General features: G+C 31.0%; 1 protein-coding gene across 1 annotated transcript; it reads left to right on the forward strand.

Moving 5' to 3' along the window:
- The first annotated feature begins 4,543 nt into the window (after positions 1–4,543).
- Positions 4,544–6,548, forward strand: LOC105138176 (NAC domain-containing protein 18-like). The gene is made up of 3 exons (XM_011044199.1): positions 4,544–4,889; positions 4,976–5,283; positions 5,414–6,548. The coding sequence occupies exons 1-3, from the start codon at positions 4,673–4,675 to the stop codon at positions 5,963–5,965; spliced, it is 1,077 nt and encodes a 358-aa protein (XP_011042501.1). The 5' UTR covers positions 4,544–4,672; the 3' UTR covers positions 5,966–6,548.
- Positions 6,549–12,546: the final 5,998 nt, after the last annotated feature.

The raw sequence follows: 12,546 nt of genomic DNA on the forward strand, positions 1-12,546 counted from the left end.
TGGAAAGAAAAATTAATTTAACAAAAGAACCAAAAAATTAATCAAAAGAATAAGGATAAAAATTAATAAAAAAATAAAAGCAAATTTATGATTGAATTGTGAAATTGAAAAGAAAAATCGATTCAACAAAAGGTCCAAGAAATTAAAATAATATTGATCAAATTAGAAACAAATTATGAAAAATTAGGATGGAAGGATGAAATTGAAAAGAAATAAAATTATACAAGAGGGTCAACAACAAAAATTAAAAAACAAAAGAATAAGGATTAAAATTGAAATACCAGCAACAGAAAAGGTCAAATTGTAAATTTTAAGGGAGGAGAGAAAAAAAAAAAGAAAAAAAATTCTCATTGACGACAAACCAGACCACCTCCGCTAACAATCATCGTACCACTAAGAAAAGGACGTGGTGGCACTTCCAATGATACAATAAAAAGTCATTTTTAGATGTCAATAGGAACCTCCAACGCATTTAGAGTGCACCACACATGCCCCAACCTTTTATATATATATATATATTGCTCAAATACCAAATTTCCACTTAACTAACTTGATAATAACAACAAAAAAAAAAAACCATTATGAAAGGATAAAAAGCCCCTAAGGCCAGTTTTAATTTTTTGGTTTTTAATGGTATTTTGGTTGTTTCACTATTTTTATTATTATTTATATTTGATCAAATATCAAATTTTTTTCTCTGCTAGCATGATAATAACTAAAAAAACCATTTTGAAAAATACAAAAAAGCCCTTTAATGCCAATTTTAATGTTTTTGCTTCCAATGATATTATGATTGTTTCACTATGCAATTGAAATTGGAAAAAAAAAATACCTTTTTTGTCCTTTGTTAATTTGATAATGACTAATAAGCCTTGTAAAAAGACTTTAATGCCCAAGAAAAATTGTAAAAACACTGTTATAATAAATAATGTTTTCACTCACGTGCTATAGTGAAAATCCCTTCTCAATTAGCTTTTGTTAATGGAGAACCTTTTATGTTTTTATCTGTCATATTTTTATTTTGTTTATTAAATCTTATTAAGTAGATAAATTTAAATAGAACAAATATAACTTAATTTAGGGTGTTCATGTAAATGATAAATATTTTTCATTAAAAATAAATGAGAAAAATAAAAAAAAATATTTATATAAAAAATTTAATTAGAAGTGGTGTCTATGCTATCTGTAAGTCTTAGTGCTCATAAGTCCATTATGAATATAGAGTTCCATGAATCACTTTGAACATAGACAATTTATTAAGATTATGATAAGTTATATTCTAAATCTCATAATTATTTTTGAATTCTGATGATGTCCTGAAATATAAGTAATTTAAAAATAAGGATTATATGTTAGATAATTGGTTAATTTTTTGATTCAAACAATATGTTCTTTTCGCCCTAATTAAGGTGGCTGGTAGTCGGTAGCTGATACCTAATAGCCTAAGGTTGCTTTGAATAGTACCTAAAAAAGATTATTTTTTTTTATGGATTTAAAGAATCTTTATGCTTAAGTAAGTATCTTTTAAAAGAAAAAATAAAATAATATTTTAGATAAAGATGCTCTTAAAATATATATGCAATAGATAATAGAGATTGTGAACCCGAGCTCTTTGAAGGAATAATTTCGACCTTTTTAATCTATGAACCTTGTTCTTTTATAGAAAGAAGAGGCTAAAGTGTTATCTTACCCTGCTAATATTTATAAATAGATAAAAATATCTTATATATCATTAATAAATGATAAATATCTTTTACACATCATTAATAAGTGATAAAATAACAATTCTTTCAAAGACTTTTATATAATTAGAGATATAGGGAGATGGATATCTTTGACCTTAACTATTTATATTAAAGGTCACAACAAAAAACAAGCAGAGTCTTGTGATATAATAAAGATCCTAAGTTACTAATAATGGTAAGATTTGAATATGATTGTTCATAATTTTAAAGAAAGAAGAAGATCTAAACATGGTATAAACTAGATTATTGACTTGTGTTCCACTGCAGGTTAGATTAAAAGAAAATTTAGCATAAAAAAATATTTAGGCATTACTAGTATTATTATATTAGAAAAAAATTAACTACATGAGAATTGTCCCAATGTGATTCAAATGACTTGGCAAGTACAAAAGTAATATGAATGATAGGTAAAAATATAATTTGATTTAAAATAAATATTCAAAATAATTTTTTTCTTATAAATATTGAAACAATAACATATTGGATCAATTAAGTTCAACATGTGTTATATTGGATCAATTAAAGTCAACTTCGGTTAACTTGTCAATCCATGTGTTAAGCCATGAAATTATAATAAATCCATAACAAACAAATAAAAATAAACTATGAAGACTAATTTTCAATAAATGCAATGTTAAAGGATAAAATCTAAAAAAAAATTAAAAAATAATCTAAGTTAACCTGACAAACTTGCGACCTGAGTCATGAGATTAGGATAATCCAGTAACAAGAAAATTAAAATAAATTATAAATTCTAATTCTCAATTAACCTATTGTTGAAATATGAAATTTGAAAAAAATGATAAAAAAAAACTCGGGTTAATCTCCAAACTTGTTACCCAAGTCCTGAATATGTAATAACATCATAAAAAGTAAGTTTAAAAAATAAATTATAAAGTTCAATCTCCAATAAATCTAATGTTAAATGATAGAATTGAAATTAAAAAAACAAAAAATACATCTTAAATTAACTTGTCAATCTCATTACTCGATTCATGAGTTGAAAATAACCTTATAAAAATTAAATCAAAATAAATTATGAAGTTTAACTTTCATTTAATTCAATTTTAAATGATAAAATTAAGAGGGGGAGGCCAATTAGAAAAACAAATTAAGTGAACTAAGTTAACTCATGAAACTTACAATCCAGATTATAATATCATGATAATTCCATGAAAAGTAATATATATATATATATATATATATATATATATATATATATATAAAAGCAAAAGAAGAAAACAAAATGTTATTTTAATGAATAGTGCACAGTAAAAACCCTTCCTCTTTCAGGTTTTTATTTATTTATTGAACTGATAAGATGATATAGTTAAGGTATCAACTATCAAAATTCGATACTTTAGACCCATTGCAGCTGGGTTGCTAGTCAACGGCACTGTAGCCCCCTCAACCTCGCACCTCTTGCGCTTACTTCTTGTTTTTTTCCTACCAAGAAACTAAGAAATCCCACCTTTTTTCTCAATTTATATTTGTCTTTAGAATATTTGTGTACAATAACTAGACATTGAAACACATGTAGAAGACACCAATCCAATCTCTTTGAAGATTTAAAGCTCACTGACCCATATTATCATGTTATTTTCCATCCTTAATTTCCTCGTTCTAATTTAATTTAAAGATCAACCCAATGTGTTTATCACCATCAAATTAAGACTAAAGCCAAACCTAATAAAAAGGGTCAGAGAATCCACGTTTATTGTGAGAAAAAGCAAATGTAAGGGTCCCTATGTATATTTAGTTTGGATCGTCTTATATTTTTTTTGCATTATATATAAGAAGATGCTGTCGTTTTAATCATTCGTTCAATTTATTTGTCGCTTTTATAATTCATTCAATCTATATTCAACGAATTCAAATCTAACGGTGACATTTGAGAGATGATTGGCAGTAACTTGAGAAAGAAGATCCAAACGTATAAGATAATTTAATCAATTCTTGCTTTTGCTAGGAGATTTGGACCGAGGCTAACTCCAGTGGGGGCTGACAAATGAAAGCCATGAGGCTTACACGCGTGCGAGCCAACATGTAATAATTTTATAAGTGAGGGTGTTTGAGACGGTAGCCGTATTAAATTTTAAAAAAATTAATTTTTGTTTGAAAATAAATTAAAATAATATTTTTTATTTTTTAAAAATTTATTTTTATATCGAAATTAACCAAAAATATCAAATAAAATTTATTTTAATAAAAAAAATTAAAATTTGAAAAAACTCTATGTAAAACACTTTTATAAACAGCTAGTAAAAAAGGTTAAAAAAGAGGCTTAGAAAGAGGGAGAGGGAAGAGGGTCCCTTGAAGTGGTGGGATTTGCAGGACAAAAGCATGACATCCTAAGCTCTGCTCCCACACCATAAACTTATCCGTCTATATTTATTTCTATTTTATTTTTTTCATCTTTTTTCTGCCTTGTGGTGGGCTGTGGCCCCCACAACTCCCACTCTCCATCTACGTGTCGATCTGTACCACGTTTCGGAACTACACGTGTCAGGCCATCAATGGTCCTATTTCAAGTTTGCGTCATTATCGGCTACCCATCACCCCCACATCAATCCCTTCTCATTCACTAACAATTGCATGCCTTTGCCAGCCTATGCATGAATTTGGCGAGAACAGCCATGGCTAATCATGTAATCGCAACAACCACAATTACTAATCAGCCCTTCAATTGTATTACATGCTGGATTATGATTGGTGATTAAGTTAAAGTCTAAACAGACTCCTTTGTACCTGATTATTGCCCTAAATATCCATCAGGGTATATAGCTAGAGTAACTCTCTCCCCGTTGTCCTTTAAAAAAATGGGCCATGCCACCCCTATGCAACATTTGAACTACCTCTCTAAATTGCATGTTCTCTGATAATAAACCCTCTAAATCTCACGACTCCTCAATCTCACTACTCCATCAATGGAAAGAAATGATTCCTCCACAGGAGGTGCGGGCGGTGGTGATGGCGGTGGCCGCAGCTCGCAACAACCAAACCTTCCACCGGGGTTCCGGTTCCACCCCACTGATGAAGAGCTAGTGGTTCACTACCTCAAGAAAAAGACCACATCTGCCCCTCTCCCTGTGGCGATTATCGCAGAAGTTGATCTTTACAAGTTTGATCCATGGGAATTACCAGGTTACATCCAATTCTTATTTAAGTATTGTGTGCTATATATGTAAGGAATTAAAGCCTAGTAAATCTTGGGTTCATCTTGTATTCAGCTAAGGCCACTTTTGGTGAACAAGAATGGTACTTTTTTAGTCCGAGAGACCGGAAGTACCCGAATGGAGCTAGGCCAAACAGGGCAGCAACTTCAGGGTATTGGAAGGCTACAGGAACTGATAAGCCAGTCCTATCTTCAGGAGGTACACAAAAGGTTGGGGTTAAGAAAGCACTAGTCTTCTATGGTGGTAAACCTCCTAAAGGGATCAAAACCAATTGGATCATGCATGAATACCGGCTAGCTGATAACAAAGTCAATAACAAGCCACCAGGATATGACTTGGGAAACAAGAAAAACTCTTTAAGGGTAATCAGTGATCGCTTTCTACAAATTTTTTATTACATATATGTTGTCCTTTTACTTTCGATACTTTCCCTATACACAGCAGGATTAATGGTGATTGCTGTTTGTTTGTTTGTTTTACCTTTCTTTCCAGCTTGATGATTGGGTGTTATGTCGGATATACAAGAAAAACAACACACAGAAACCAATGGATCATGATAAAGATGATTCCATGGATGATGTGCTTGGATCAACACCGCCTTCGATATCAGTTGGAAGCCATCAGAATGGAACACTGCATCTTGCAAAAGGAACAAACTTTGGGGCATTGCTTGACAATGACCAGAATTTATTCGAAGGAATAATCAGTAGCAGTGATGGTATCAGAAGCAGCAGCTCTTCTTTGTCTCACATGGCCTCTTCAGTATCCAAGCGAGACCTACTTATGCTTCCACCTAAAAGAGCACTCCCATCACTATATTGGACCGGCGAGGACATTATTGGCCCTTCATCAAGTAAGAGATTTCAAGGGGGTATTAATGGTGATGAAATTGTTGTGAGGACTGATGGGAATAGTTCGGTAGCCACCCTGCTTGGTGAACTTCCACAGACACCTCAATTGCACCAACAGACAATGTTGGGATCTATGGCAGATGGGATTTTTAGGCCACCATATCAAATTCCAAGCATGAATTGGTACTCTTAAATTAAAATTAGTCTTAATTCACTGGTCTATGCATATATTATATTTAGGCCTATAAATACATTCCTGGTGGGTAATTTGAAGCGGTCAAATGGTGATCACGGTATATACTTGTTTGTATATACGATCGCGATTAATTAGTAGTAGTATCAGCTTCCCATTGGTGTATTGATCAGACTTTGATTGTTATGAAGAGATTAGAGAGTCATTTAATGGTCTCCAGTTCTCCAAATTAATGAAACATGTAGCTGCCAATTTGAAGCGAGGCCATATATATATATAAAGACATATATAGTTGCATATATATTCTATACGTGTTTGGTTTCGAATATTGTTGTTAAGGAAGCGAAGAAAAATTGGAGGTGGGATCCTGATATTGTAGAAAAATAAAATTGTTGAGTGATATAAATATTTCTTTAGGATACGGTAGATTAAATCTTGTATGTACAACAGTACTATATTCTTACTAGAAGTTGCTTAATTATCCCAAAAACATCACTACTGTTTATCGTTTCCCTTTGTGTATATTAATTTGTGTTCATCTGGGTGATCATTTAATAAGATTGTGCTATGAGTTGTTTTCGTTGTTCAATGATGCTTGACGTTTAAAGATGGCATGCTTGGCTCTTCTGCATTTTATGGCAGCTATTTTTTGGTGAATGCATAAACCCTATAAGGTAAAAGAGATCTTGGTGCCTTTTGTTACTTTATCTTTTCCAGCCACGCTCATGTTTGTGAAGAACATGTACAAAAGCATGTATAATTAAATTGTGATTATGGAACTAGCATAGTTGATTTTCTTATGACATAATATATATTCTGTAAATCCTGAGAGACTCGATAACTTTTCTAAGATGGAATTGCCACATTCGACAAAAAAAAAAAAAGAAATAATCTAGATAATTATTAATTTAATATACGCACGCGCACGCGCTGATCAATACATATATAAAAAGAAAACAGATAATTAACACAAAGAAATATAAATATGTTGGTAGTGGATCATCTGTAGATGTTCATGATATACAATAGCAACGTGAAAGAATCGACGCACATGGTTGTCGCATGAGAGAGATTGATGATCTCGTGAGCAACAAGCGAAAAAAAGGATTGATTAGTCGAAAATGAAGTTTACTAACCTCTTGTTGGTTTTTCCTTCTGCAAGATTATAAAAAGAGGGATGTAACTTTAGCACTAATTGGTGCATCTCTTCTAAAAATAAAAAAGCAAAAAAAAAAAAAAAACTTCTTTGGATTTTATAAAAATCTCTTCTTAATTTAAAAGACATTCATGAATAGTTCCTTACAAGTATTATCCTTTAGCTTTATAAATCGGAATGAAAAGTTAAACTAGGAGGTCGTAAATAGTTACAAATTTATTTTAATTTAGAAATTTAAGTTATTAGATAAAATTTCAAGATATAATTATATTATTTTTTAATATATTTCAAAAAAAAAAACCATCTGGACTTAAAATTTATACAAGTTTATTTTATTTTATTTTAAATTTTTATTAAATAATTAAATAGAAATTATAAAATTTAAACTCGTGGCTGTTTGGTTATTAAAATTTTAGTATTATATTAAAAAAAATATTTTAATATAAAAATTTAAAGATATTAAATAAAATTTAAAGATATAATTTATATATTTTTATTTTATATAGAAATGAAAGCTTTCAAACACATACTTGTAGAGAAAGATAGGATGGATTGAATTAAAAGAAGCTGATTTTCTGTTTTAGCCTTAGAATATAAATTAAATTAAATTGTATGTTTGGTACGATCTCCGAAAGAATGATAGGTATTCGAGGGTGGGTGTCCTTTTCTTGATTTCATCTGCCGAGTGATGATTGATTAGACATGGCTAGCTAAGTATATTCTATATATTGGATGACCTAGCCAGAGTCGAGGGTCACACACTAATATTGACAACAAGAGGCTACCTCACAAATGGCTTTTCTCTTGCTGACCATGGGACCATCTCGCTATCACCATAAGGAATCATTATCTCAAAGCCACACAAAATCAATATCTCCTTTAATTGCATTCCTTTCCGAGGAAAGCGTACAAAACAACTTTTCGAAAAATTCAATTCATCAGTGGTTAATCTTGGAATGTAAATTGATATTTGATAAAATGTGCCATTATCGATTCATCCCCGTCTCCTTTTCGGACGATGCTTTCTATTAATTAAGCCTTGAAAGCTCTGCGAATATGATTTATTAGATGAATGCTAGCTTCCATTATAATCTTTTTTGATATACATGCTTACGTACGTAGATTGATAATCATGTACACACACACAAAGATGTATCTTTCCATTGATCGATGCCTTACAGACATAAAATATTTGTGAGTTGAGTGGTTAATTACCAGCTTATAAGTAAATATATATACATGAGATCTGTGAGGTCGAGTGGTTGAAAACTAACAGGAGAGCACTTCTTGATTGAGAATAAATTCTATGCATCAATTAGGTCTTTATCTGCTAAAAGATGGCCATTGTCAACTCTGATATGCAAAGTTCAAGAATGCGAGTTTCATTTTCATAAATGAAGGTGCCGAAAGGATGGGGCTCTCCTTGACGAGGCCATGTCCAGCCAACTAAAGTTCTATACAATCTTCAGGCGCATGATTGAACTTGAAGAATGGTCAAGAGGGATTAACATCTAGTTTAGCTGCGACCCACAAATTGACAGATGGTTCAGGCAGAAAAGCACCCTGGACCATTGATGATTCAGTTGACAAAGGCCAAGTCGCCCCGTAATCATGGCTTGTTATAGCAAATGGTAGGCACCAGATTAGCAATTTGTAGCTCATAATTGAACATTTGGCCACTCCCCCACATACAAAATGTAAAAAGATTTAGCTTTTTAATAAACCTATTTGTCAATCATCGTCGACAAGAGTCGAGGATTTGGGTTGCAGATAGCTGGCGGTGGGTTGGGCTAGCTTGAAATAAAAGCAGAAATTTAAAAACTACCACATCCGTTCCCATAAAAAATTTCTATTTTATTTTTTTACATAATCTACTTCATACTTTTTTATACACTTACTATGTTGTCTTTTATATTTAATTTAATTTAATAGTAAAGCATGTGAATTTATTTTTTTTTTAAATAGGAAAGTAGTGAATTCTGATGTTCGATGTTTTACTTTAAAATAAAGATTATATATTTTGAGACATCCAAAAAAGGATTATTTTTATGAGAGTGAGGGAGTAGTTTGTAAGTTGCTTCAGTGTTCATCAACAAATCTATCCATAGGCAATTTCTCTTGAAAACAGCAGGCTCATTAGCAAACCGAAAAGAAAGCAAAAACAAAAGTTTCTTTAAGACAGAAAAAAGAGTCAGAATTATGCCATATTGATTTGGATGAGGCCATGCCAACACCTGACCATATTGTTAAGGTATTTATTTATTTAGCGTTGCGGTCCAATTGTATTTTTAAATTTTTAATTTAAAGATAATTTTTTATATTTTTAGATTGTTTTGACATATTAATAATAAAAATATTTTTTTAAATAATATAATTTTAATATATTTTAAAACAAAATGCACTTATAAACAATTTCAATCATACTCACAAATATTAAATGATGCATAAGATTATAAAATCTACCCTAATGAGACGGGGGTGGCCAATTATTTTCTTGCAATTTGCTTGTTCATCTTTGGTTAGTCTCTTGTATTATTTTTAGAGCAGTTATTTATTAATTTTTGCTCCATAAACACACAGAGAGAGAAATTATTTAATTTCATGCTTACATGAAAATTGTAATATCACCTTTGGCTAGTCTTTTGTAAATCTTTTTTTTCTCTTTTTTCTATTCTGCTTATATGGAGCAAACATTGAAAATTATATAATTTCTCTAAATACTAAAAATTAAAGTTAGAGATTAATGAATAAAGTGTTGAAGACACAAGTGACGAAGGGAGGGGGGGCTAGTAGGGGCTCCGGCCCCTCCAAGAAAATACCCTTTCCTTGTAAATATTTAATAAAAATAACTAAAATTTTTTCTTAGCCCCCTCTAATTTATAATTTGCCCCCCTTGATTTTTTTTTCCCATCCGTCCCTAGAAGACACTATGATGTTTTGAATCCAATCAAATTAAGTTTTTTTTTTTAAAATATTGAATCCAATCAAATTAAGTTTTTTTTTAAAAAAAAATTTATTTGCATTTCCATTGCATGCAATATCTAGTTACTAAAACAATTAAAATAAATTAGGTGGATTTAATTATTCATATCAACACTTAACCAAAGTTAATATTTTGTTTTTAATCTTGTGGCTATATGAGTTTTGTGTTATAATGTGAAAACGTATGGAATGTTTTTGAGATTGCGGGTTTGAGGTTAGGAAAGGTGCTTTATTAAATTTGAGGAGTCCATCTCTTTTTTAATTCAAAAAAAATAAAAAAATTCATTCATCTCTTATGAGCAAGTTCATATTAAAACAACTCTCAAATAATTTAATTTAAAATTCAATCTAAGTAAATAATCAAGTTATTTTTTTTAAATTTAAACTCTTGTATTCATGAAAATGCCAAAAACAATTCCAACAGTCTAGATATTATTTTATTACATTTAATTTATAAACTAGTAAGAAACTACATAATAACTGTATTTTTATATATTAGTTTTAACATTAAGATTATTATTATTTTTTTAATTGGATCTTATAGTTATACATGTATATTCAAATTGGCGCAATAATAAAATATTAAAAAAAAAAACCTTTTTCACAAATCACCATCCACACCGAACACTTCAAAAGGTTCCATTTAAAATGAAATTCCATAACTTGCCAAAGAATTGGCAAAAGGAATAAATATTAGTAAAAGGAAGCACAAAAAAAAAGGTAAGAAGGTTCCATTCATAAATTTTGTTTGTTTCTATATTTTAAAATCACTTTTAAAAAACTTTGAAATTTTTTATTTTTTATTTTAAATTAATATTTTTTCAGATTATTTTAATATATTAATATCAAAAATAATTTTTAAAAAAATAAAAAACATTTAACAAAATAATGATCATAATCACATTCTCGAATACTCCAAAATCATGTCGGTGCTGGTCATCGAAGCCATTAATATGCCGAGTAAACCGTTGTGGTTTGACAAGTAGTCTAACATTTGAAAGTCAAAAACAATGGCTTTGTATCCACCAAGCCTTGATTGACACACTACCAGGTGCTTAACAGTTCAAAGTCTTCTTGCCAAGCCTAACCATATGGAATCATGAGAAACAGAGAAAGTCCTGAAGAAAAGCCTCGTCAAAACATGCATGATTGCATTACTGTTTAAAAAGCTTTTAACATACGAGAAGCCAACTGTGACAGAACAATTCTCTCTCATTTCCAGCTCAAAATCACACCTCCATCTCTTTCTTGGCTCACAAAATGGAAACCATCTCCCAAAAACAGACGATAGGAAGGCTACAACCTCCAGCAAGACAGTCACTTGGTGAGGGCAACAGGGTTAGAGGAAATAATCAAGTAGCGTCCATATCTCCCAGGCCACGGTCAACTTGTACTTGCTCAAACCGTCCGGGGTCAGTCAGGTGTAGCAAGCACGGCTACCTGGTGCCTAGTGACAAGTTAAGAAGAAATCAAGCAAATACAGAGATATTAAGGAGGGCTTTGGCACCACCAAATCGGAGGTTAACCCTTCGGTGATTTAACTTCCAGCCAACGCCTAGTCGGCTTTCTAACATGTCCATGGCATAGTTATTTGCAAGATTTTTTTTTTTCAAGGCTTGAACATATGGGTGTTCTGTATTTATCTCAAGAAATGATTGTCTATATGTAAATCAACTGAACAGCAATTCCTTTTCGTTTGTCTTCTTTTTTTAACATTTCGTTAATATGGCATCGCTGTTTTTCAAATTTATATATCTGCTTGGTAGAGATTCTTAAGGTTGACCTGTTCTACTCTTGTTGTTAGAGAGAGGGATGACCTCTTCAAGTCTTTATATGGCATGAAATTCATAAGGTTGGCCTTTTCTTTTCTTCTTGTTAAAAAGAGGAATGATTTGGAGTTCTCCCATTTCATTAAGAACAGAAAAACACCAGAAAAAAGAAAAGTAAAAGATAAAAAATGTAAAAAAATGGTGAAGTGCTTTTTTAGTGCCAGGATGTAGCGATAAAAACAAACATTTTATTAGATTAGTGCTTTTGAAGATGCTATTTGGACAAGGACACTAAAATGTATGCAAATACTGTGCATGGAATCATGATGTTGCAGTATTGCGAGCAACAGTGGATGCATTTTCAAGTCCCAAAGATGTAGCTTAATCAATATGGAAAGCTTAAGAATTACGTTCAAGTGTCTTAAATTCATGCAGTATCAGGACTATCCTCTGGTGGGTAATTTTTTGGAGACCCTAGACTTTGCTCGACTACCCAGTATGCTGCTTGCCTTCTTATTTGCAGTGAATACTTTTACAGAAATTTTGTTCAGCTTTGAAAAACAAAAACCATTCCTCTTCGGATGCAGAGTTACTAACAATTATTTGTCATCGATTTATTTTACTATAAAAGATCTGTTTAGAATTATGATAGAAAAAATCTATTTAGAATTATG

The sequence above is a fragment of the Populus euphratica genome, unplaced genomic scaffold, assembly GCF_000495115.2.
Source record: "Populus euphratica unplaced genomic scaffold, PopEup_1.0 scaffold153.1, whole genome shotgun sequence".
In the NCBI taxonomy this organism is placed as follows: Eukaryota; Viridiplantae; Streptophyta; class Magnoliopsida; order Malpighiales; family Salicaceae; genus Populus; species Populus euphratica.